The 25,251-nt window shown below is 45.3% G+C and overlaps 1 protein-coding gene and 2 pseudogenes across 1 annotated transcript; all 3 read left to right on the top strand.

The window, feature by feature from the left end:
* The first annotated feature begins 5,448 nt into the window (after positions 1–5,448).
* Positions 5,449–6,428, top strand: LOC133242678 (melanoma-associated antigen B1-like; annotated as a pseudogene).
* A 4,377-nt stretch (positions 6,429–10,805) lies between these two features.
* LOC133242887 (melanoma-associated antigen B5-like) lies at positions 10,806–11,696 on the top strand (annotated as a pseudogene).
* A 12,266-nt stretch (positions 11,697–23,962) lies between these two features.
* On the top strand, positions 23,963–24,748 carry LOC133242677 (melanoma-associated antigen B17-like). Its single transcript, XM_061408824.1, has one exon. It carries the CDS (start codon positions 23,963–23,965, stop codon positions 24,746–24,748), a length of 786 nt encoding a protein of 261 aa, XP_061264808.1.
* Positions 24,749–25,251: the final 503 nt, after the last annotated feature.

The following is a 25,251-nucleotide window of genomic DNA, read 5'->3' as shown; positions in this document are numbered from 1 at the left end:
ATCTCCATTGGGTCATAGGCAAAGCAAGAGAATTTCAGAAAAACTTCTACTTGTTTGACTATGCAAAAGCCTTTGCCTGTGTGTATCACAGAAAACTGCAAAATTATTAAAGAGATGGGAATACCAGACCACCTTACCCCCCTTCTGAGAAACTGGTGTACAGGTCAAGAAGCAACGGTTAGAAGTGGACAAGGAACAACAGACAGGTTCAAAATTGGGACATAAGTACATTAAAGCTGCATATTGTCACCCTGATTATTTAAGTTATATGCACAGTACATCATGAAGATTCCCAGATGGATGAACACAAGCTGGAATCAAATTGCCAAAAGAAATATCAATACCTTGAGATATGCATATGATACCACCCTTATGGCACAAAGTGAAGTGGAACCAAAGAGACTCTTGATGAGAGTGAAAGAAGAGAATGAAAAAGCTGGCTTAAAACTCAACATTCAAGAAACTAAGATCATGGCATCTGGTCCCAACACTTCATGGCAAACAGATGAGGAAAAACTAGAAACAATGGAAGATTTAATTTTCTTCTCCAAAATCACTGTGGATGGTGGATGCAGCCATGACGGTGGTGGTGGTGGTTTAGTGACTAAGTCCTGTCTGACTCTTGTGACCCCATGGGCTGTAGCCTCCCAGGCTCCTCTGTCCATGAGATTCTCTAGGCATGAATATTGAAGTGCGTTGCCATTTCCTTCTCCAGGGGATCTACCTGAGCTAGGAATTGACCCCAGATCTCCTGCACTGCAGGCAGATTCTTTACCAACTGAGCTATGATGGAAGCCCCAAATTAAAAGGTGCCATGAAATTAAAAGATACTTTTTCATTGCTAGCGAAGCTATGACAAATGTAGATCACATAATAGAAAGCAGAGACATCACATTAGTAAAAGAGGTGTGTCTAGTCAAAGCTATGATTTTCCCAGGGGTCATGTGTAGATGTGAGCGTTGGACCGTAAAGAATGCTGAGTGCTGAAAAATTGATGCTATTGAATTGTGGTGCTGGAGAAGACTCTTGAGAGTCCCCTGGACAGAAAGGGGACCAAACCAGTCATTCCTGAAGGGAATAAATGCTGAATATTCATGGGAATATCTGATGCTGAAGATGAAGCTCCAAACTTTTGGCCACCTGATGGGAAGAGCCAACTCATTGGTAAAGACCCTGATGTTGGGAAAGATTGAAGGGAAAAAGCAAAGGAGGCAGTGGAGGATGAGATGGTTGGATTGCATCACTGATTGGATGGACATGAGTCTGAGCCAACTCCAGGAGATGGTGAACGATAGGGAGCCTGGCGTGCTATGGATCATGGGGTCACAGTCAGAGATGACTGAGCAACTAAACAAAAGCAACAACACAGAACTGCAAAACAACAAAAGTAAAATATATTTTAAGCAATGGACAATAGGTAATAACACCATATTGATATTAGTTGCTCAGTTTTAACAAATGAACTTGTATCAGTTGAACTAATCCACGATGTTAATAACAGAAGATGCTAAGTGGAGGAAGAGACTGGCTCTATAGGAAGAGACTGGCACTATAAGACTCTGTACACTATCTGCTAAATTTTCTGTAATCCTAAATCTGTTCTTTAAAAAACTACAGAGGCTCACAAGACAAGATGTTCACCACTCATTATGAAAGAAATGCAAACCAAAGCTACAATTATGCATCACCTCACACTTGCCAGAAAGGCTATCATAAAAAAATCTAGAAACAATAAGTGATGAAGTGTCATGGAGAAAAGAGAACCCTCTTGCACTTTGAGGGGGAATGTAAATTGATATAGCCACTATGGAGAACAGTATGGAGAGTCCTTTAAAAACTAGAAATAAAACTACCCTGTGAGTCAGCAATCCCACTATTGGGCATACACACTGAGAAAGCCATGTGTGAAAAGATTCACGGACCGCATTGTTTATTGCAGTACTATTTAAAATAGCTAGGACATGGAAGCAACCACCTCAACTTCCACTGACAGATGAATAGACACAGAAGTTGTGGTAGATATATACAATGGAATATTGCTCAACCATAAGAAGTATCAAATTTAAGTCAGTGGCAATGAGGTGGATGCACCTAGCGTCTGCTTCACGGAGTGAAGTAAGTCAGAAAGAGAACAAAAGTATTGCGTATAATGCATTTATATGGAATCCAGAAAATAGCACTGATGAATCTATTTGCAGGGCAGGAATAGAGACACATGTAGAGAAAAGACATGGACACAGCAAGGGATGGAGAGAGTTGGACAAACTGAGAGTGGCTATGACATATATGCACTATCATGTGTACAAGAGAGAGCTAGTGGGGAGGTGCTCTACAACAGACGGAGCTCAGACTGCTGTTCCGTGACAACCTGGAGGACTGAGATGGGGGTGGCCTGAGGGATGCTCATGGAGGGGAATATATGTATACTTAGAGCTGCTTCATACTGTTGTACAACAGAAACTAACACACTATAAAGCAATTCTCCTCCAATTAAAATTTTTCATAAATGCTCTACTGATTTAAATGTAGAAAAAATCTGGACAAGAACACATAGCCAGTACAGAGTTATATAAAACAATGCCAAATGAATAAGAGACAGGAACAATGAAGAACAAAAGAATACGTAGGAATTTATCCTTGAATTAAAAATCTTAGGAAACACGCACAGAAAATATTCAAACATATAAATAACTTCAGCTATCTCGTTTGAAATAGATCACCATAGCAAAACCAAGAGTCTGGCCTGGAAGAATCAACAATTACTTAGATCATGTAATAGAAAATCCACCACAAATAAAAGCAACCATACCAAAAAAACGTACCTACAAAGAATCCTCAGAACAATGTATAGGTTCCACATAGAGGCAACAAGAAGAATTTCCTGACAGCCTTAGGAGAAAGAAGTCCCAAACAGAATAGTATGTTATGTGTATTCATGAGGAGCACATATTGTAAGACTGTCGATGTTGCTTAACTCCTTTGCAGATCTACTCCAGTCAGACCAGCTGAGACCACAATCAAACATGGGCTGCTGTTTCCTGTACCCAGAATAAACCATGGAAAACTTATACAAGGAATAAAGACAACTATTAACAGAAGCAAAAGCACAAAACTAAATAATCCCCGAGGCAAAATAAGTCTCTAATGAACTTGACCCTGAGTGTCAAGGTGAGGGAGTCCTCAGAGACTGACAAGGGCTGCACAGGCTACAAGGGAAAAAGACAACAGGATCAGCTGGAAAAAGGCTTTAAAGTTCATCCCTTGATTCTTCCATGTGCCCTGGGGCCATGAATCGCTACAGCCTCACTGAAGGAATCTGAGCTAGCATCTCACAGCTCCCATGCCAAGACCATGGGGAACCAGTTTGAGTTGGATGTGGCAGCATGGCCCAGAGGTCATGAAATAACCAGCACAAACTTTGTTAGTGGATGACAACTGGCCCTTTAAAGTGATCACCTTAATAGACTATCATGTAGGGACTAAAAGAGAAAACTTAGTACTCCAAAAATTGCACCAAAGGACAGAAATTCACCTCAGAACTTTAGAGCAATGCCCCTGCAGTCGACTAAGAGCCCATAGTGAGAACCGTCAGGCTAAAGAGCCCCTTCACTTACTCTGCTGGGATGATGTGGGGCATGGTGGGGGACAGGGGTGGATTCATACCAGAAAGGGAAGGATTTCCAGGCCCTGCCAGCAGTCAATATGAAGATCCTGAGTGAGATGTGAGGGGTTCCATGCCACAGAAGGCAGTCTTCCATTCTTCCCTCTCAGCTCATCTTACCTGCAGTAGCCATTTCCTGGAAGCCTCAGGCAGAAGGGTCCAGAGGAGATGTACGTGCACTTCTCACCAGGAGTCTCGGGACTTGATGTCTTCGATGGGAGGCTTTGGCCTCAGGTCAGCAGGTTGGACGTAGCCCACCACAGGGGTCAAGGGAAGACACGGAGAGTGGACGGAGCATCACTCATCCCAGAAGACGGGGCCCGAATGTGCCCTCACTGTCATTCTCAGGAGCTCGAAGAAGCCTGTACAGCCAGGCCAGAAACAATTCCTGCTGGGGTGCTGTCGGAAGCTAGAGCCTGGGAGGGAGGCCCGTAGACTCTGCTCAGTACAGGGAAGGTCTCAGGATCCGCGACGATTCAAGGAAAAGTTCACATGCCAATCCTCCGGGAAGCTCCCCCGGAACCCCGCCCGCCCTGGCCCCGCCTCTGCTGTCCACCGAGAACACAGAAGCACATGACAGGAAGTGACAACCACACGCACACGCTGGGGCTGCCAAGCCATCTTTGAGAGCTGCTGACATCTTAGAGAACTGCCATGTAGGGTGCCCAGATGGAGGACTCCCTGGTCTCATCAGGTGTCCAAGTGTGAGGTGACGTGAGTTACAAGTGCGGGGACACACGTCCAGCACGACCAAGCCTTTCCCTCTGAAAAGAGGGGGCCGGACAACCCCCAGACACCCTGCCCTTGCTCTCCCCTGGAAGATTCGTGCCTGCATCTTAAGCCCCAAGTCCATCCATTTAACCGGTGGTCTCCGAGAGGAAGGCTTCGGTCCAGGGCTGGTGGACTACAGTTCTGCTCAGTAAAGGGAAAGCCCCGAGCCCTGTAGCTAAAGGAGGGACCCTCGGGGGGGACTGAGGGTCTCCACACCCCAGAATGGTGGCCAAGCAAAACCCCCACCCCGCGTGACTTGGCCTCGGAGCATTAGGGTAGCATCCGGGCAGCTCTAACGGCTGCGGGTCACCCTTGCTGTGATCTCGGATGCGGGACACTGAGGGAGGAGGGCACCTCGGTCCGAGGGGCTGGTAGCTGGTCAGTACAGAGAGGATGTCAGGGCTCAGGAGGAGCCAGGGTGAGGACCATCCTCCCAGACACATGGGCGAATTGGGACCCTCCCCTGTGGTCAGTGCTTACCTCCCGGCCAAACATGGGGAAGGGAGACTGCGGTCTGAGTGGGGAGGTTAGAGCTTGCGTACGGATGGGTGAGTCCCAGGACCCTTAGGTGGGAGGCTGAGCGCTCCCTCCTCTCCTTCTCCAGAGTCACAGGGAAGGTGGCAGCATCAGCTTCAGAGCAGAAGAGGGATCAGGGCGGGTGCTAGGGGGTCATTCCCCATTTTTCATCCTAACTCTGAATGTGAACTTAAAGGACATGCCTCCCCTGCCAGCCCCCACAGGTCCCCCTCTAACGCCCAGGCAGGGCTGTATGGCTGCGCCCCAGGGCTCACTCTCACTTCCTCCTCAGGGGTCTTAGGGGACAGGCTGACTAGGTGAACAGGAGACTTGTGGGTCCTAGAGCAGTGGACTCAAGGCCACCTACAAAGCGGACTTGGTTTAAACCGGGGACGACCCTCCCTGGTGAAGGTGCTCACATTTCTTTGTCCTTCCTCAAGGCCACTCAAAGCCTGCCTTCGTAACTGCACGCCCGCCTGCGGTCCCTGACTTGTGTCATCATGCCTCGGAAGCACAAAAACAAGCATCATGCCCGTGGGAAATGCCACAAGGTCCAGGGGGACACTCAGGAGGCCCAGGCCAGTGCTGCTGCAGCCCCAGGAGAGGAGTGCCCATCCTTCCCCTCTTCTGCCCCTCAGGGTTCTCCCCCGAGCTCCCCTGCTGCTGCCGATCACCAGGAGCTTCAGGGAGCCGTGGCCCCTAGCTCTCCTGTTGCAGAGGCTTCCTGTGCAGGATCTGAGGAAGGTGCCCAGGGCCCCGAGGAGGAAAGTGCAGATGCCGCCCGGGCAGCCCTGCTCGCTCGGAGCATTCGCAAAGATACTCTGATGAGGAAGGCCAGCATGGTGATGGATTTCCTGCTGGAGAGGGACACCAAGAAGGAGCCCATCACACAGAACGCCATGCTGAAGATCATAGGCAGGAAGTACAAGCAGCACTTCCTGAGATCCTGAGCAGAGCCTCTGAGCGAGTGGAGCTGGTATTTGGCCTGGAGCTGAAGGAAGTCGACTGCAGCAGGAACATCTACACCATCGTCAACAAGTTCAGTCTCAGGGTTGAGGAAGGTTCAAGTGATGAGGAGGAGCTGCCCAAGTCTGGTCTCCTCATGGCGCTCCTGGGCATCATCTTTATGAAGGGTAACTGTGCCACCGAGGAGGAGATCTGGGATTTCCTCAGTGTTTTGGGGATCTATGCTGGGAAGAAGCACTCCATCTTTGGGGAGCCCAGAAAGCTCATCACCATAGATCTGGTGCAGAAGGGGTACCTCAACTACTGCCAGATGCCCAATAGTGATCTTCCAGGCTACGAGTTCCTGTGGGGCCCGAGAGCTTATGCTGAGACCACTAAGATGAAGGTGTTGGAAGTTCTGGCCAAGATCCAGGATAAGGTCCCGAGTTCCTTCCCAGACCTCTATGATGAGGCTCTGAGATCAGGTGGAGAGAGCAGCGCTGAGAGGCGCGGCCAGGATTCCAATAATGGCTGAAGCCAGTGCCCCTACCAGGGCCAAGTCCTACAGCTCCTCCCACATCTAGGGAGGGGTCAGGGCACTTTGTTCCCTTTGTGTTGGAAGAGAACAGTCCACCTCTTAAATAGTGTGGAGTAATAGGGGTGGGGGGAACAAAACCCATATGTTCTTCACAGTTTTAAGTAGTAAGGGAGTTTAGGTGCAGGTTTAACAAAATATACATGTTTTCTACTTTTATCCATATGAATAATATCCAGTCAAAAATAGATGATTTAGCTAGGGAGGTAAAGGTTTTTTGTATTTTTAAATGTCACTACTCTTCATAAGGTTTATTTTGCTTCAGAATCTAGGTTTGTTAATGTCATGGATGTCATGTTTACTGCTGTTAGGTTTAAGACTAAGAGTTCATTATTTATAAATAAGTTGAAAAGACTTCAATATTTTCCTTATGGTCCAGAACAAGGTAACATAAAATTGGAATAGAATTTTACTTGGAAATGTGTAAGAATCCTAGAGATAAGTATTTGGGATCACAAAGCTTTCAGAGTAAACGCTGGTTTATTCTTTGTCTGTCTTCTTATCTGTCCTCTTTCCTTGTAAAAGTAAATAACATGGACTTAGATTTGTTTAGCTTATTCAAACTGTATGACACTTAAATCATAATACAAGAGAGTCTTTGCTCATTATTTCCTTTTTCTCCCAAATTCATTGACCATATTCTGATTACAAGGCTGTCTTATAGTACTGGGTTGGTAAGAGAATGAAGCCCAAGCCACTGCCCATGGAATTTTGAGTCTAGCAGCAGGGACCATATAAGGAAGGTGGTGAGCTAACTCTAAGGAATAAACAAATCATAAATTTAAATGGGGGAGGTGTGGAAGAGGAGGTTCCAGATGAGGGCAAGCAAGTCGAAGTTACCTGATTAAGGCGTCATTGGGTCTTGGGAAATGTCTAGTTCCTCGGTAGGAGGTCAGTTTCAGTCCAGATGCATGGTGGGCTAGATGAAGCTGTGGGAGTGATGCCAGACACTCATATGAAGGTTCTCAGAGGTGAGGCTGTAAACCTGGAGTATATCTAAACCATGTATTCACCATTATTTGGGGATATACGAAAACCATAGGGAATGGAAGGGGCCCTGTGCACTTGAGCCAGGGCAAGTGAACACTCAAAATACACATTTTCATCAAAAGCTGTCCAGAGAGTTTCTGAGAAATAAGGGTGATACCCATTGAAGTGAGATGCCAAGACGTCACTGGACTGTCTCTCTTTTTCTGGGATGGGAGCACCAGAACTTGTTCTGGTAAATGGGCAGTTTAATTAGATTATGTTTAGTGTAATTTGGCAAACTTTAAGGGAGGGCTCAATTTTTACTGTCAGTGGGATTAAATTAGGGGTGGTTTGGACAAAAAAAAACATCTGAGAGGGAAGTTGCTGGTCCTTGAGACAAATGAACTTGTCCTTGCATCCATATGGAGAAGATAACCCCAAACACCTATTAAAACAGGTGCTCAAATAGGGAAATACTGCTTAGTTTTACTTGCTTGAGAGCATTAGTGCTGAATGTGGATTTTTTTTATATTTAATTTTTATTAAATGCAGTTCATCTATAACAAATTACTTTTTAGAAAATTACCGCATGACTACAAATTTAGTCTTATTAACGTTACTAGCAAATTTAAAAATTAAGACCTTGGAAATTAAAAAAAAAATGAACAAGGAAGGATCAGAACACATCAACAGAGTAATTATACATACAAATACCTGCTTAGTATTTAAATAAAACACATTTTAAGATTTCTATGTGGTATATGCTCTTATTTTCTGTTGCTGTTATCTATAAAATTAATAAAATTTCAGTATTTTTTTTTTAAAGAACAAGGTATCATTTAAATGCTCACACTCTGAGGGAAAGTGGATTTGATTATTATTTGGAGTTGCATATTCTCTAATATAGCCTGGAAATAAAATTATGTGATGGAAGTTTGTTATCATTTGGGGTCAAAATCACCTTCATAATGCCATTCAGTCAAAGTACCAAAGCTTGTCTCATACTGTGCCAGGTGATTTACATACATCACACATGTCTGTGGTCCTACATTATAGACTCTTTCAAACAGAATTTGCAGATAAAGAAGCTGGAATAAAGAAGCTGAAATTCAAAGCTCATAAATGATAGGAGCTGGACTGAACCCCAGCACTGAATTCCTCCAGAGCCCATACTGTGCCACTCCTCCAGGATGAGGCTAACCTTGGGTCACTTCCTTTCTGAACATTAGTCCGAAAGGTATTTCACATGTGAAATAGCAGAATTTCATACCCCAAACACGGTTTTTGAATAAAAAGCTCCAGGAATAAGTAACAAAAATATGAAAATAAAAGTGAAGTATGAATAAGGAAGGAGACAGCATTCAGTGACAATTTATATACAAAGGAAATGTCAGTAAATGGCAGTAGATCAGAGATGCAGAAAATCATTTAACTCAGCCCCTTCCTTTCAGAGTAAATCTGTTAAGAGTGAAGGTTCTACAAGAAGCTGTGTCTGGTCAGTGAAGAGAAGGAAGAGATCAGCGTGTTTTCTCTGATAGCACACCACCTATGCTGGGGCCCCTCCCAGACTGCAGCTTCCCCATCACTCCTGGGACTCAGCCCATTCTCTGTGAGATTTGTTGCAGGCAGACTAAGACTTTTCAAATACGTGGCTTTTCCCAAGAAGGCTTCCATAGAAGAGACATGAGTCAAGGTAAAGACAGATGAATGAGGAACTGAAGTCACAGAGAGACTGGCCTGTGTCGGCTCTCAGAAGCCCAAGACAGGGCTGCCAGGCTGCGCATTCACTCACTTCTTTTCAGGGCCTGCAAGGACATGGTCTTTGGTCTACATGGGTCACCTTAGGTTGAAAGAAAGAAGAAATCCAGAGTCCCCCAGGAATCAAGATGAGGAACCTGAGTGAGGGCATACCCCTACACTGAACACAGAGGGCCCCAAGAAGCCTGAACCTTGATGTGGTCCCTGAAGGCACAGGTAAGAGTAACCTCATGTGGCATTCCCAGACTTTCCCTCTCTGGCACCACAGGGACTGAGGACCTTAGTCTGAGTAGAGTTCCCTTATGTAAACAGAGAAAGGAGCCCCAAATGCTGCCAGGATACCAGCTTTGAACTTACAAAACACCCTGACCTCAGAACTCTGAGGAAACCACACAGAACCCTGGCCTTCCTGGTGGCATCCCTGGGATACCTGCTCATTGTTGACATGACATGCACATTTCCTTCTATGATGTCACAAGAGGAGTTGGGACATGGTCCAAGGGGTGTAGCCTAGGGCCAGCAGTGGGATTATTCCCAGGTTTTCCAAAAACCAGCTGAATACCCTGAAGACTTAGGGAACCACCCAGCCCATAACCATATGATTCATCTCATCCTCTGCACCTCAGAAGACCAAGAACAGGTATGGACGTATGAGGAGAATCTTACTTTGTCCTCGGGGTCTCACAGAGATGCTTGCCCTACTATAAGAAAGTATAGTAGTAGAAGGGGTGGACCTAAGTGGAAGGGAGGGTAGAATTTCAGGCCACAACAGAGGTCAAAGCAAGGACTGAGGGATCATCTACCAATAAAAAGAAATGATAATGAAACCAGCGCTGTTCCTTATAGCCCTTGAAAAACCAGGGCAGAGCTATCAAGCTGAAGTTCCATCAACATTTATTTACATCAGGTGTGTAGCAGCTGAACCCCCTTAGTATGAAGGTGCAGATACTATTCCAAGAAAGGGGTGGGGACACCAGGCTCTATGGGGAACCAAAGGAAGCACTGTTAATTAGTGTTGAGGACTCCAGAGGCCAGGACAGAAAACTTCCCACTGAGCACTCAGTACTGGGTGATAACTAATGACTGGGGTGATAAGCTGAGGACCTCTGCACTTCTCAGAAATCCCAGGGAAATTTGTGATGACAACTACAGGACAGCAGAGGGAATGGGTCTTATGACTGGCCACTAGTTGGGTGGTGGTCTTGAATGTGAAATAACTGATTCCTCTGTGTAGGAGACTACCAGCCCCTTCTATCACCCCAGCGTGCCTGAGGCAGGGGTAGCAGGATGAAGCCTAAAGATCACTCTAATTTCCTTCAATATGTTTCCCAAAGGACAGGCTGATTAGGAGAATAGGAACCCTGGGGTTTTTCAGAAAAGTGCCCTCAAGCAAACCATAAATGAAGCCTTCCTGATAACCAAGGTGGTATTTCCCTGCTGCAGCTGCACACTCAACCTTCATCTTCCTGTGGGCCCTTATCACCTGCCCTCCTACTCACACTTATCATTGTCCCCCAGCGCAGGCATCATGCCTCGGGGTCAGAATCATAAGCTCTGCATCCATGAGAAACACCACCAGGCCCAATATGAGCCCCAGAGTCACAGGGGAGTTCAGCCCACTGCAGTAATGGAAGAGCTTCCCTCTACCTCTTCTCTTTTAGAAGATAATTCACAGAGCTCATCAGCTACTGGGTCAAATAGTACTTCCCAGGGGTCTTTGGAAGCCCCATCTACTACCAGCACTTTTTCAACTACTTATGACACAACATCTGATGAAGAAGATACCAGTCAAGATGACGAAGATTCACGTTCCTCCGATGTCTCATCTTCTACTGAGAACACCTACAGTGATACTCTGAACAGCATGACAAGTTTGTTGGAACAGTTCCTTCTGCATAAATATAAAATGAAGCAGCCCATCATGAAGGAAGATATGCTGAAGATTATCCACCCAAAATACCATAACCTATTTACTGAGATTCTCAAGAGAGCCTCTGAACACATCGAGGCTGTCTTTGCAGTTGGCTTGAAGGAAGTTGATTCAACCATCCACTCCTATGACCTTGTCAGCAAACTGAACCTGCCCAACAATGGGAGGCTGTGGGATGGTAAGGGCTTACCTAAGACTGGTCTCTTGATGACAGTTCTGGGTGTGATCTTTGTGAAGGGCAACTGTGCCGCTGAGGAAGACATCTGGAAGTTCTTGAGTATGATGCGAGTATATGCTGGGAGAAAACACTTCATCTATGGAGAGCCAGGAAGCTCATCACCAAAGACTTTGTGACGATGAAGTACCTGGAGTACCGCCAGGTTGCCAAAAGTGATCCTCCACGTTACGAGTTCCTGTGGGGCCCACGAGCCCATGCTGAAACTAGCAAAATGAAAGTCTTGGAATTTTTGGCAAAAGTCATTGATACGGTCCCCAGTGCCTTCTCATCACAGTATGAAGAAGCTTTGTGAGATGAGGAGGAGAGAGCTTGAGCCACAGTTCCAACCAGGCCTGGCACCACTGTCACTTCCAGGCATGTTCCACAGCCACGTCCAGCAGCTTCTCCCACCCCTACTGAAGACCAAGACTTTAAAAATCATCCAGATAAGAAAATTTGACATCAAAAGAGGGACTTCTGCTGAAATGGGAAGCAATCCCACAATAATACTGCCGGGACAATGGAATGAAAAAATAAAATGACAAAAATTTCAAAACATGATGAACCTTGATTGTTCTCCATCTTTTCTGTCTTCTGTTTTGTAAAATTAAATAATTTATACCTCGATATGCTTCTTGAAAAATGCAGGAGGTATTAAACCTTAACAAGTTAGACCTCTTACTGTCTTCATTTATTTTTTGAGCATCTGCTCTTTGAAAGGCTCTATGCTAGTTCTGGTGAGGATAAGATCAAGACCTAGCCTATGCCCAAACAACTTTAGAAACAAGGAGCTGCAATCACATAAACAAGATCTTGAGATAGCCTTTAGGAATGACAGGAAAGTACAAAGACTATCCAGGAGGAAATCTCTACCTGGGCTAACGTACTGATTTGTTAGGCTTTCCACAACAAAACCCCACAGAATCAGTGGCTGAAACAACGGAAATTTATTTTCTCAGAGTTCTAGAGGCTGCAAGTCCAAGATGAGGGCTGATTTACCCTGAGGCCTCTCCCCTTGGCTGCCAGGTGGCCACCCTCTTCACTTGGCATTCCTTTTGAGGGCATATATCCCTGGTGCCTCTTTTTTTGTCTCCATTTCTTCTTATAGTCACACTGGGTTATGGCCCACCCTAAGAGATCAGCACTGGGATTTCTTTGGAAGGAATGGTGCTAAAGCTGAAACTTCAGTATTTTGGCCACCTCATGCAAAGAGCTGACTCATTGGAAAAGACTCTGATGCTGGGAGGGATTGGGGGCAGGAGGAAAAGGGGACGATAGAGGATGAGATGGCTGGATGGCATCACTGACTTGATGGACGTGAGTCTGAGTGAACTCCGGGAGTTGGTGATACACAGGGAGGCCTGGCGTGCTGCGATTCATGGGGTCACAAAGAGTTGGACACAACTGAGCGACTGAACTGATCTGAACTGAATGACTTAATTTTAACTCAACCATCACTTTAAAGACCTTATTTCTAACTGCAGTTGCATTCTGAAGTACTCTGAGTTATGCCTTCAATATGCATTTGTGGAGTTCGGCCCCTACCAGATAGAAATCTATGGTGTCTCTGCTCTTATCTCAATGCAGGAGATTCCAGTGCACAGATTGGTATGCTATGCACATCGTCTGCAGGGAGTTTCTGAGATGTAAGGGTGAACTCCCTTGAGGTGTTTAGGGAAGAAGGACATTCCTCCCTTTACCCCTTTTGAATTCTTGTGGTTAGACTACTAATAAACTTGACACAAGATAGGGTAACAGGAGAAAAAGAGACAAATTGCAATTCATGTGCACAGACGTGTCATAGAAATGGGACCTAAGAAGTGGGCAAAGCAGGCAGCTTCTTTATTTTGTAGACAACAAAACAATTTGTGAGGAATCAACAGGACAAATCAACTTAGGTTTTAGGTACTCAACTAGTAAGGAATCTAAACAGAATCGGTACCCAGGGTAGTAAATGAAAGACTTAACAATGTTTGTGTATACAGGCTTCTCTGCTTGAACTGCCTATTTCTGGTTAGAAGGGTTTCCCTCTGCCTCCAGATGCAGGCAGTACATCCTTCAAATGAGATGTATTTCCTGCTCTCAGGGAGACAGAAATCGGGAGGTGGCAGCATGTCCCTCCTCTGTTGGCTGTTTCTTAAGTAACTTGAATTCAAAATAATCAATATACCACTCTGGTATATTTGGGGGCAGAGTGCCCTAAGCCTTGACAGGTCCCTCCTCTGAAACTTGCCTGCAAGTCTCACATGGTAAAAGCTGATCTGCTCACTGTGGAGAGAGAGAATGGATTAGTGGAGTCCTGAATTTCATGGCAGCAGTTGCATCATTCTGAGAACAGGTCAGTTCATTTATGGCAAAACCAATACAATATTGTAAAGTAATTAGGCTCCAAATAAATAAATTTAAAAAAGAGTGATATCTCATTTCAATAGGTGGTGATGCAGGTGGGCTCCCAAAGCTAGGTCTATGGTACAAGCAGTATTAGGTAGTTACTAATAAGAGGCATTTCTATGGAAACAAAAGAAAAGCAGACATTAATGATCAGAGCTGGTTATAAACCAGTTTCTGAGCCCAGAGGGTAGTCAGTCAAGATGTTTTCTAGGTGTCAGGATTGAAGCAACTATTGCAGTTTGAAATGTCTCTATCACAGTTAGCAATATCTCTGGGTGATCAGGTTAACTTTCTCAGTGGCTCGTACAGCAACAGGCATGAAGTCTATTTGAACATAAGCTGTTGTGACAATCGCTCTGATCTTGCATCAAGTCATTTGCTTCACATTGCAGGACTTCAGGAAAATGGCAATGTTAGTTCTCAGTGATTCAAGTCAAAAGAATAGGAAACTAGCGGATCAAGATGGTAGAGGTGTATCACTCGGAGCTCACTGTCTCCCCACAGACACATCAAAAGGATGGGAGAAATGGGGAATTTTAGTAAGAAAGTTGCAGCTAGATACGGGTGGACACTAGAAAAATTCAGGATACAAGCCAGTGTGCAGGTAAATAATAAAACTTCAAGGAAACATAATACCACTAGAACCTAATACCCACACATGTGTAGGACACTTTCTATTGAACCAATTTTTTCTGTCTATCATCTCCCTCATTTTTACCGAAGACAGGAAAACTAAGACCTAATTTGTTTGCAAAGGAAGTCTCAATTCAATAAACTCGGCCTGATTATTTATCTAAGTACAGTAAGAATAATAATTTGCCAATAGGCGCTTTTAAATCTGCTTTGCTGGAATGGTTCATAAGGAGTCTCCAGAAGGAAATTTTAATAGCCTCTTGAGGCTAGGAAGCCACAGCTAAGACTTGTTGTCAAACCTAGAGATCTGGATGAATTCCTCTCTTCCTGAAGTCCCCAAAACATCCTAAAGTTCCTGGGCCTACCAGAAGTGATCTTCCTTACTCACCTGGTAAGGCTGATGGGAATTCTATCAGCAAGGTCCCAGGCTGTTTTTCCTACGGGTTTTTATGGCTCCCTATGGTTAACCATTTTTTGCATTTCTTTTCCATGGGAATAGTCTTGATCCCTGTCTCCTGTACAATGTCACGAACCTCATTAAATGCAAAAAGTAAAATGGCTGTCTGGGGAGGCCTTACAAATAGCTGTGAAAAGAAGAGAAGTGAAAAGCAAAGGAGAAAAGGAAAGATATAAACATCCGAATGCAGAGTTCCAAAGAATAGCAAGAAGAGATAAGAAAGCCTTCTTCAGCGATCAGTGCAAAGAAATAGAGGGAAACAACAGAATGGGAAAGACTAGGGATCTCTTCAAGAAAATCAGAGATACCAAAGGAACATTTCATGCAAAGATGGGCTCGATAAAGGACATAAATGGGATGGACCTAACAGAAGCAGAAGATATTAAGAAGAGATGGCAAGAATACACAGAAGAACTGTACAAAAAAGATCTTCATGACCCAGATAATCATGATGGTGTGATCACTGACCTAGAGCCAGACATCCTGGAATGTGAAGTCAAGTGGGCCTTAGAAAGCATCACTATGAACAAAGCTAGTGGAGGTGATGGAATTTTAGTTGAGCTATTCCAAATCCTGAAAGATGATGCTGTGAAAGTGCTGCACTCAATATGCCAGCAAATTTGGAAAACTCAGCAGTGGCCACAGGACTGGAAAAGCTCAGTTTTCATTCCAATCCCAAAGAAAGTCAATGCCAAAGAATGCTCAAACTACCGCACAATTGCACTCATATCACACACTAGTAAAGTAATGCTCAAAATTCTCCAAGCCAGGCTTCAGCAATATGTGAACCGTGAACTGCCTGATGTTCAAGCTGGCTTTAGAAAAGCCAGAGGAACCAGAAATCAAATTGCCAACATCTGCTGGATCATGGAAAAAGCAAGAGAGTTCCAGAAAAACATGTATTTCTGCTTTATTGACTATGCCAAAGCCTTTGACTGTGTGGATAACAATCACCTGTGGAAAATTCTGAAAGAGATGGGAATACCAGACCACCTGATCTGCCTCTTGAGAAATTTGTATGCAGGTCAGGAAGCAACAGTTAGAACTAGACATGAAACAACAGACTGGTTCCAAATAGGAAAAGGAGTATGTCAAGGCTGCATATTGTCACCCTGTTTATTTAACTTATATGCGGAGTACATCATGAGAAACGCTAGACTGGAAGAAACACAAGCTGGAATCAAGATTGCCAGGAGAAATATCAATAACCTCAGATATGCAGATGACACCACTCTTATGGCAGAAAGTGAAGAGGAACTAAAAAGCCTCTTGATGAAAGTGAAAGTGGAGAGTGAAGAAGTTGGCTTAAAGCTCAACATTCAGAAAACGAAGATCATGGCATCCAGTCCCATCACTTCATGGGAAATAGATGGGGAAACAGTGGAAACAGTGTCAGACTTTATTTTTTTGGGCTCCAAAATCACTGCAGATTGTGACTGCAGCCATGAAGTTAAAAGACGCTTACTCCTTGGAAGGAAAGTTATGACCAACCTAGATAGCACATTCAAAAGCAGAGACATTACTTTGCCAACAAAGGTTCGTCTAGTCAAGGCTATGGTTTTTCCTGTGGTCATGTAAGGATGTGAGAGTTGGACAGTGAAGAAGCCTGAACGCCAAAGAATTGATGCTTTTGAACTGTGGTGTTGGAAAAGATTCTTGAGAGTCCCTTGGACTGCAAGGAGATCCAACCAGTCCATTCTGAAGGAGATCAGCCCTGGGATTTCTTTGGAAGGAATGATGCTAAAGCTGAAATTCCAGTACTTTGGCCACCTCATGAGGACAGTTGACTCATTGGAAAAGACTCTGATGCTGGGAGGGATTGGGGGCAGGAGGAGAAGGGGAGGACAGAGGATAAGATGGCTGGATGGCATTACTGACTCGATGGACATGTGAACTTAGACATGTGAACTAAGACATGAGTCTTAGTGAACTGCGGGAGTTGGTGCTGGACAGGGAGGCCTGGCGTGCTGCAATTCATGGGGTCGCAAAGAGTCGGACACGACTTAGCGACTGATCTGATCTGATGGTTAACCTTAGTTTCCTCAAGTTACCTGGTCATATCCAAGTCTACCTGTGTCTGTCAAATATGACATTCCAGTCAAAGTCTCGGTAGTATAATCTCTATTTCCATTTATCCCGCTACAAGAACAGATTCTCACTGAACTTTTGAAAAATAACTATTTTCCTAAGAAAACAAGAACATTGAGAGTTTCTAATTTCTGGAGTGAGACAGTAGGGAGAGAAAAATTAATGTTTCAATTCTAATGACAAAGGTACAGTTTATCAAATTGCTGTGTTAAAAAATTTCCTTATATGTAGAAAATGAAAGATTTTTAAAAGACAGTAATCTTTCAAAAAAATCAGGAAAATTATCATCATATTTGTAATTCATTAAGCCCCATGTTCCTAATTCTTATATTGCCAGAGTCCAGTTTTTGTACTGTTTCTGTCAATCCTCCCTGAAGTTTGTGGTTCATAGGGACAATGATAATTTCAAGACACGTGCAAGGTTTTGGTTAAAGCTTGTATAATTTGCCCAGGGAAATGTGTGCCTGGATCACACTTGATAAACCAAGCAGAGAACACATTTTCTCACACTTTCTTTGGAATCAGCAAGGGAAGGCTTCAACTCATCCAGAAAATATAGGAATGACAAGAATATTTTGATGACTCATCTGTTCTGTTCAGTCTCTCGGTCATGTCTGACTCTTTGAAACCCCATGGACTGCAGCACTCCAGGCTTCCCTGTCCATCACCAATTCCCAGAGCTTGCTCAAACTCATGTCCATTGAGAGGGTCATGCCAACCAATGTTTTCATCCTCTGTAGTCCCCTTCTCTTCCTGCCTTCAATCTTTCCCAGCATCCGTGTCTTTTCCAATGAGTCAGTTCTTCACATCATATCGTCAAAGTATTGGACCTTCAGCTTCTGCATCAGTCCTTCCAATGCATATTCAGGAGTGATATGTTTTAGAATTGACTGGTTAGATCTCCTTGCAGTCCAAGGGACTCTCACGAATCTTGTCCAGGAGGAACAAGATGGCAAGAGGAGTTGCTGGACGTGGAATACATTTCTCTTCATGGATACATCAGGAATACACCTTCAGACACAGAAGTGGATGCAGAATACCAGCTGAGAGTGGACAGGAGTACATGACCAGCAGAAAAGAATGTATAGACCCACGCAAAACTCAAGGTCAAGCCCTGAGCCTTTACAGTGGGTCCACTGGCTCCAAGATCCTAGACTATCAGAGAACTAACCCTAGGATATCAGACAGTGAGAACTGACACAAAGGAAACCACAGGAATACAAGACCCCGCATCACCAAACCACTGATAGCACCCTCTGCAGGACGCCTCATCTAAACCACAAAGAAAACAAAAATGCAAACCCGATCATCAGCAGACAGAATGACCACCTTACTCAGCCTTGCCCATCAGAGGAAAAAGCAAACAAACAAACAAAAACTCAGCACAAATCTCACCCTATAAGAAGCTTACACAAACCACTGGACCAACCTTAGAGGGCAGAAATAAAAAGGAAGATAGAATTCAACCTTGAAGCCTGGGAAAAGGAGACCTCAAACATGATAATTAAAATAATAATAATAATGAAAAAGGCAGAGAAATACTACACAAATAAAGGAACAAACCAGAAACACAGAAGTCCAAATAAATGAAGAGGAAACAGGCAAACTACCTGAAAATGAATTCACTGCTAAAAGGAATGCAGTGATACTGATACTTTGGAAACTGTCTGGCAAATTCTTTTAAGCTAAACATAGCTTTACCGTCTGAGCCACGAGGGAAGCTCCAGTCTTATCATATGATCTAGCAAATGAATGTTAAGGTATTTACTCAAAAGAGCCCAGCCCATCCAAAAACCTTCAAACAAATTTTAATAGCAGAATAAGTCATAGCTGCCAAAAACCGAAATCACCAAAGATGACCTTCAGTACACGAGTGGGTAAACAAAGTATGGTAAGCTACACAGAACGCTATTCAGTCCTGGAAGAAAACATTTCAAACCATAACAAGTTATAGAGAAAATTCAATGTATATTGATTAGCAGAAGAAGCCAGTATAAAGAGCCTACATACTGTATGATTCCATCAATGTTACAGTCTGGAAAATGCAAATCTTTAGAAAGAGTAAAACGTTGAGTAGTTGTCAGGGGTTCCAAGTGAGGTTTTGAGGGATGGACAGGTGGAGCATGGGAGATCCATAGGGCACTCACACTCCTCTGCACGACACCATGTTGGCTGAGTTGATCCTATCATGCATCTGTCAAACACTAAGGAACTGTAAAACACAAAAAGTAAAATGTATTGTAAACAATGGACAATAGTTAATAATAACATATTGACATTAGTTGATCAATTGTAAAAAATGAACTTGTATCCATTGAACCAATACAAGATGTTAATAATAGAAGATACCAAGTGGAGGAAGAGAGTGGCTGTATGGGACCTCTCTATTCTATCTGCTGAATTTTCTCCAATCCTAAATCTGTTCTTTTATAAAAGAAATATAGAGGGGCAACAAACTCATAAACACATGAAAAGAGGAGCTACATCGTTCATCTCGAGAGAAATGCACATCAAAATTACAATGAGGTGCCGCCTCATACAAGTCAGAATGGCCATCATCAAAAATTGTACAAGCAGTAAATGCTGGGGAGAGTTTAGAGAAAAGGTGGGAATGGAAACTGATATAGCCACTATGGAGAACACTGGGGAGATTCCTTTAAAACTAGAATTAAAACTACCATATGACCCAGCAATAGAAATACTGCACATATACACTGAGAAAAGAATAATTGAAAAGATACCTGTATCCAATGTTCATTGCAGCACTGGTTACAATAGACAGGACGTGGAAGCAAAGCAGACTTCAACTGACAGATGACTGGATAACGAAGTTGAGGTAGCCACATACAGTAGAATATTACCCATAAGAAGGAACTAATTTAAGTCACTTGTAGTGAGGTGGATGCACCTAGAGCCTGTTTACAGAGCGAAGTAAGTTAGAAACAGAAAAGTAATGTACATTAACAAATATACATGGAAAGTAGGAATGGTACTCACGAACCTATTTGAAGGGCAGGAATAGTGACACATATGGGAGAATGGACCTGTGGACACAGCAAGGGAAGGTGTGTGTAGGACAAATTGAGAGCGTGGCACTGAGAAATATCGAGTCCCATGTGTACAAAAGACAGCTGGCGGAAAATTGCTGTATAGTACAGGGAGCTCAGCCTGGTGCTGTGTGACAGCCTAGAGGGGTGAGATGAGGGGGTGGGAGGAAGTCTCATCAGGCAGGAGGAATATGTATACGTAGAGCTGATTCATGGTGTTGTATAGCAGAAGTCGCTTCAGTCGTGTCCAACTCTGTGTGACCCCACAGACGGCAGCCCACCAGGCTCCCCCATCTTTGGGATCCTCCAGGAAAGAACACTGGAGTGGGCTGCCATTTTCTTCTCCAATGCATGAAAGTGAAAAGGGAAAGTGAAGTCGCTCAGTCGTGTCCGACTCCTCGCAACCCCATGGACTGTGGCCTATCAGGCTCCTCCATCCATGGGATTTTCCAGGCAAGAGTACTGGAGTGGGTTACCATTGCCTTCTCCATACAATGAAATATTAGCCATAAAAAAGAATGAATTTAAGTCACTTGTAGTGAGGTGGATGCACTTAGAGCCTGTAAACAGAGTGAAGTAACTCAAAAACAGAAAAAGAGTGCATATTAATGCATACACATGGAAAATAGAAAATGGTACTTATAAACCTATTTGAAGGGCAGGAATAGTGACACAGATGTAGAGAATGGTCATGTGGACACAGCAAGGGAAGGAGAGGGTGGAATGAATTGTGAGTGGCACTGACAAAAATACTATACCAAGTGTACAATAGAGAGCTAGTGGGAAACTGCTATATAATACAGGGAGCTCAGCCTGGTGCTATGTGACAAAATAGAGGGGTGAGGTGTGGGGCTGGGAGGGAGTCTCATGAGGCAGGAGGAATATGTACACTTATAGCTGATTCATTCTGTTGTATAGCAGAAACTAACAAAACATTATATAGCAACTATCTGTCAATTAAAACATTTTTTAAGTCTAATAATTTAAAAACTAGAAAAAAAATATGGATAAGAACACAGAGCCAGTACAGAGTTATATGCACCAAAGCAAAATGAATAAAATCAGCAATAATGAGGAGCAAAATATCACACTAAGTATTTGATCCTTGAATTAAAATTCTTAGGAAACAGGCACAGAATATATTGACACAGAAAACGAACTTCAGAAAACTGTCATAAAAAAGATCAGCACAGCAAAATCAAGAAACTGGTCTGGAAGAATCAACAGTAACTTAGATCATGTAATAGAAAATACACCATAAACAAAAGCAACCATATAAAAAACGTACCTACAAAGAAACCTTAGAAAAATGTTTCCAGTCTACCTGGAGGAAACAAGAATTTCCTGAGACCCTTCGGAAAAGAAGTCTCAAACAGTATCTTAGGTGTATACACGAGGAGGACATACTGTAATACTGTCAATTTTCCTGAAATCCTTTACAGATTTAGTACCAAACTGGGAGTAGCTGAGACCACAATCACACGTGGGCAGCTGTTTCCTGTACCCAGAACAAACCATGGAAAACTTACACAAGGAATAAAGACAACTACTAACAAAAGCAAGAACACAAAACTAAATAATCCCTGAGGAACAATAAGTCTCCATTGAACTTGACCCTATGAGTGCCCAGGTCAGGGAGTACTCTGAGGCTGACACAGGTGTGCAGGCCACAAAGGAAACAGACAACAGGATCAGCTGGAAAAGGCTTTAAACTGGAGCAGTGGATTCTTCCACTGGGCCGTGAGACCATGAACCTCTACTGCTTCACTGAAGGAACCTGAGGCAGCATCTCAGAGCCCCATGCCAGGATCATGGGGCACCAAAGTTTGGGATGGACATGGCAGTATGGCCCAGAGGTCATACAATAACCAGCACAAACTTTGTTAGTGAATGACAACTGGCCCTTGTAAATGATGAGCTTAAGAGACTGTCACACATGGACTAAAAGAGAAAAGCCTATATCACCATAATTGTACAAAAGGACAGAAATTCATCTCAGAACTTGCAAGCAATGCCCCTGCAGTCGACTAAGAGCCCACAGTGAGAACCATCAGGCTAAGGAGCCCCTTCATTTTCTCTGCTGGGGTTGTGAGGTACATGGGTGGGGACAGGGGTGGTTTTATACCAGAAAGGGAAAGGTTTCCAGGCTCTGCCTGCAGTCAATATGAAGATCCTGAGTGAGATGTGAGGGGTTCCACACCACAGAAGGCATTCTCCCATCCTTCCCTCTCGCTTATCTTACCTGCAGCAGCCAGTTCCAGGAAGCCTTAGGCAGAAGTGTCCAGATGAGATGCTGGTGCACTTCTCACCAGGCGTCTGTGGATTTGACATCTTCCAGGTGAGGCCTTGCCCTCAGGTCAGCAGACGGCACATAACGCAGCATTACGGTCGGAGGAAGACAGGGATAGACAGAGAGCATCACTCAGCACACAAGAAGGAGCCCAAGTGCCCTCACTGTCTGTCTCAGCAGGTCCAGGAAGGCTTTCAGGCTCGGGCTCCCAAATTCTTCCTGCTGGGTTTACTGAGACAAGTGAGAGGTAAGGAGTGAGGCCAGTTGACTGAGATCAGCAGGGACATCTCAGGAGCCACTATGAGTAAAAGAAGGGATCACATCCCTCCTCTTGCCGGAAACTCCCCTGGAATCCTGCCCACCCAAGCCATGCCCCTGCTGTCCTCCTGGAGCCCAGATGGGCATGATAGGAAGTGAAGGCCGCCTATCCACGCTGGGTTGCGATGCCATCTTTGAGAGGGCTACTATCTTTGAGAGCTGCTGTAGTTGTGACCAGAGGGAGGAGTCTGAGGTCTCACCAGGGGTCCAAGTTGGAGGTGACATGAGTTACAAGTGCACTGGATAGTTACAAAGATATGCCCTGGCACTCCCAACACCTTTTCCATCCGAAAAGAGGGGACTTCACAGCCCCCCGGCAACCCTGCACCTGCTCTACGCCTGGAGGCTAGGACCAGGCTCTTAGGTGCAATGTCCATCGGCTATGCACACGGGTTCCCGGGACATAACCTGGGTCCAGGGGTGGTGGATCTGGGTGCAGGGTTGGTGGACCCTGGCTCTGTTCAGTAGAGGGAAGTCCGGGATTCTGTGGAGTGAAGGAGGGACCCGCGGGGGGACTGAGTGTCTCCACACCCCAGATGGGTGGCCACGCCTAACCCCTTACCCAGTGTCACGTGGCTGGAGAGCAACCGGTCAGCATCTGGGCAGTTCTAAAGGCTGAGGGGCTCCCTGACTGCGATCGCCAACACGGGATACTCAGGGAAGAGGGGACCTCGTTCTGAGGGCTGGCAGCTGGTCAGCAGAGGGAGGATGTCAGGGCTCGGGAGGAATCAGGGTAATGACCATCCTCCGCATCACACGACCGACTCAGGACCCTCCCCTGTGGCCAGCACTTCCTCCCAGCCAAACACGGGGACGGGGGTGGTGGTCTGTTAGGGGAGGTTGCAGCTTGGTTGTGAACGGGCAGCTTCGAGACAGCAGAAGGGCGGGTCCCGGCTCCCTTCATTGGGGGCCTGAACATTCCCTCCTCTCATCATCTGGGGTGACAGGGAAAGTGGCAGCATCAACTTCAAAGCAAGAGAGGGAACAGGGTGGGTGGGTTTGGGGGCAGGGGCAATATGAGGGAGTCTTGCCCCAGTTTTCATCATGACTCTGAAATGTGAACTGAAAGGACCTGCCTCCCCTGCCAGCTCCCACAGGCCTCCCTCTTAACACCGAGGCAGGGCTGTCTGGCTGCGCCCCAGAGATCACTCTCACTTCCTACTCAGTGGTCTCAAGGGAGGGGCTCACCAGGAGAACACAAGACTTGTGGGTCCTAGACCACTGGCCTCAAGGACTGCTCAGAGGCGGCTTTGGTTCAAGCCAGGGAGGAATCTCCTCACTGCAGTTGCTCACAACATCTGCTTGTCCTTCCTCTAGGTGCCCTCCTTGCCTGCCACCCTGCCTGCATGCGCCTGTGATCCATAACCTGTGTCACCATGCCTCGGATGCACAAGAACAAGTACCATGCCTGTGTGAAATGCCACCAGGTCCAGGGGGACACTCAGTGTCCCCAAGAGGCCCAGACCAGTGCTGTTGCAGCCCCCAAAGAGGAGTTCTCCTCCTCCCCCTTGTCTGTCCCTCAGGGTTCTTCCCGGGGCTCCCCTGCTACTGGAGATCACCAGGAGCTTCAGGAAGCCATGGCCCCTAGCTCTCCTGATGCAGGGCCCTCCTGCGCAGGATCTGATGAAGGTGCCCAGGGCCCAGAGGAGGAAAGTGCAGGTACCTCCCAGGCAGCCCCTGCCACTCAGAGCCCTCGAATAGATCCTCTGACCAGGAAGGCCAGCATGCTGCTGGAGTTCCTGCTGGAGAAGTCCACCAAGAAGGAGCCCATCTCGCAGCACGCCCTGCTGAAGGTCGTTGGCACCAAGTATAGGCAGCACATCCCTGAGATCCTCAGGAGAGCCTCTAAGCACATGGAGCTGGTATTTGGCCTGGAGCTGATGGAAGTCGACCGTAGCAGGAACATCTACGCCCTCATCAACAAGCTCAACCTCGGGGGCGATGAAGGTCTGAGTGATGAGGGGGGTGTGCCCAAGTCCGGTTTCCTCATGGTGCTCCTGGGCATTATCTTCATGAAGGGTAACCGCGCCACCAGGGAGGAGGTCTGGGAATTCCTCAGTGTGTTGGGGGTCTATACTGGGAGGAGGCACTGGATCTTTGGGGAACCCAGAAGGCTCATCACCAAAGATCTGGTGCAGAAGAAGTACCTGAAGTACCAATAGGTGCCCAATGTGATCCTCCACACTACGAGTTCCTGTGGGGCTCAAGAGGTTGTGTTGAGGCCAATAAGATGAAGGTGTTGGAGGTGCTGGCCAAGACCCATGACAGGTCCCAACTTCCTTCCCAGACCTCTATGTCGAGGCTCTGAGAGATCAGGTAGAGACATCAGGGCTCAGAGGCACGGCCAGGGCTCCAACCATGGCTGAAGCCAGTGCCCCTTCCAGGGCCAAGTCCTACAGCTCCTCCCACATCTAGGGAGGGAGGCCCAGATACTTTCTTCCCTTTTGTGTTGGAACAGAGCTTTCAAGCTTCTAAATAGTAGAGAGTAGTAGGGTGGAGGGAATAAAATTTGTATGTTCTTTACTGTTATATGTAGTAAGGGAGTTTAGGTACAACTCATTTTAACAAAATATATATATTTTTTCTTTTATCCATAGGAGAAATATCTAGTGAAAGTTGATTTAAATTAAGGAGATGAGGGAGGACTTTAGTATTTTCAAATGTT

This window comes from Bos javanicus, chromosome X (genome assembly GCF_032452875.1).
Source record: "Bos javanicus breed banteng chromosome X, ARS-OSU_banteng_1.0, whole genome shotgun sequence".
Lineage (NCBI taxonomy): Eukaryota > Metazoa > Chordata > Mammalia > Artiodactyla > Bovidae > Bos > Bos javanicus.
Note: the sequence above shows the minus strand (reverse complement) of the source record. Positions and strands in the feature narration are given on the sequence as shown.

Excerpts from the sequence above, each read along its gene's own strand:
- LOC133242677 (XM_061408824.1), top strand. The coding sequence starts at position 23,963 with ATGCCTCGGATGCACAAGAACAAGTACCATGCCTGTGTGAAATGCCAC.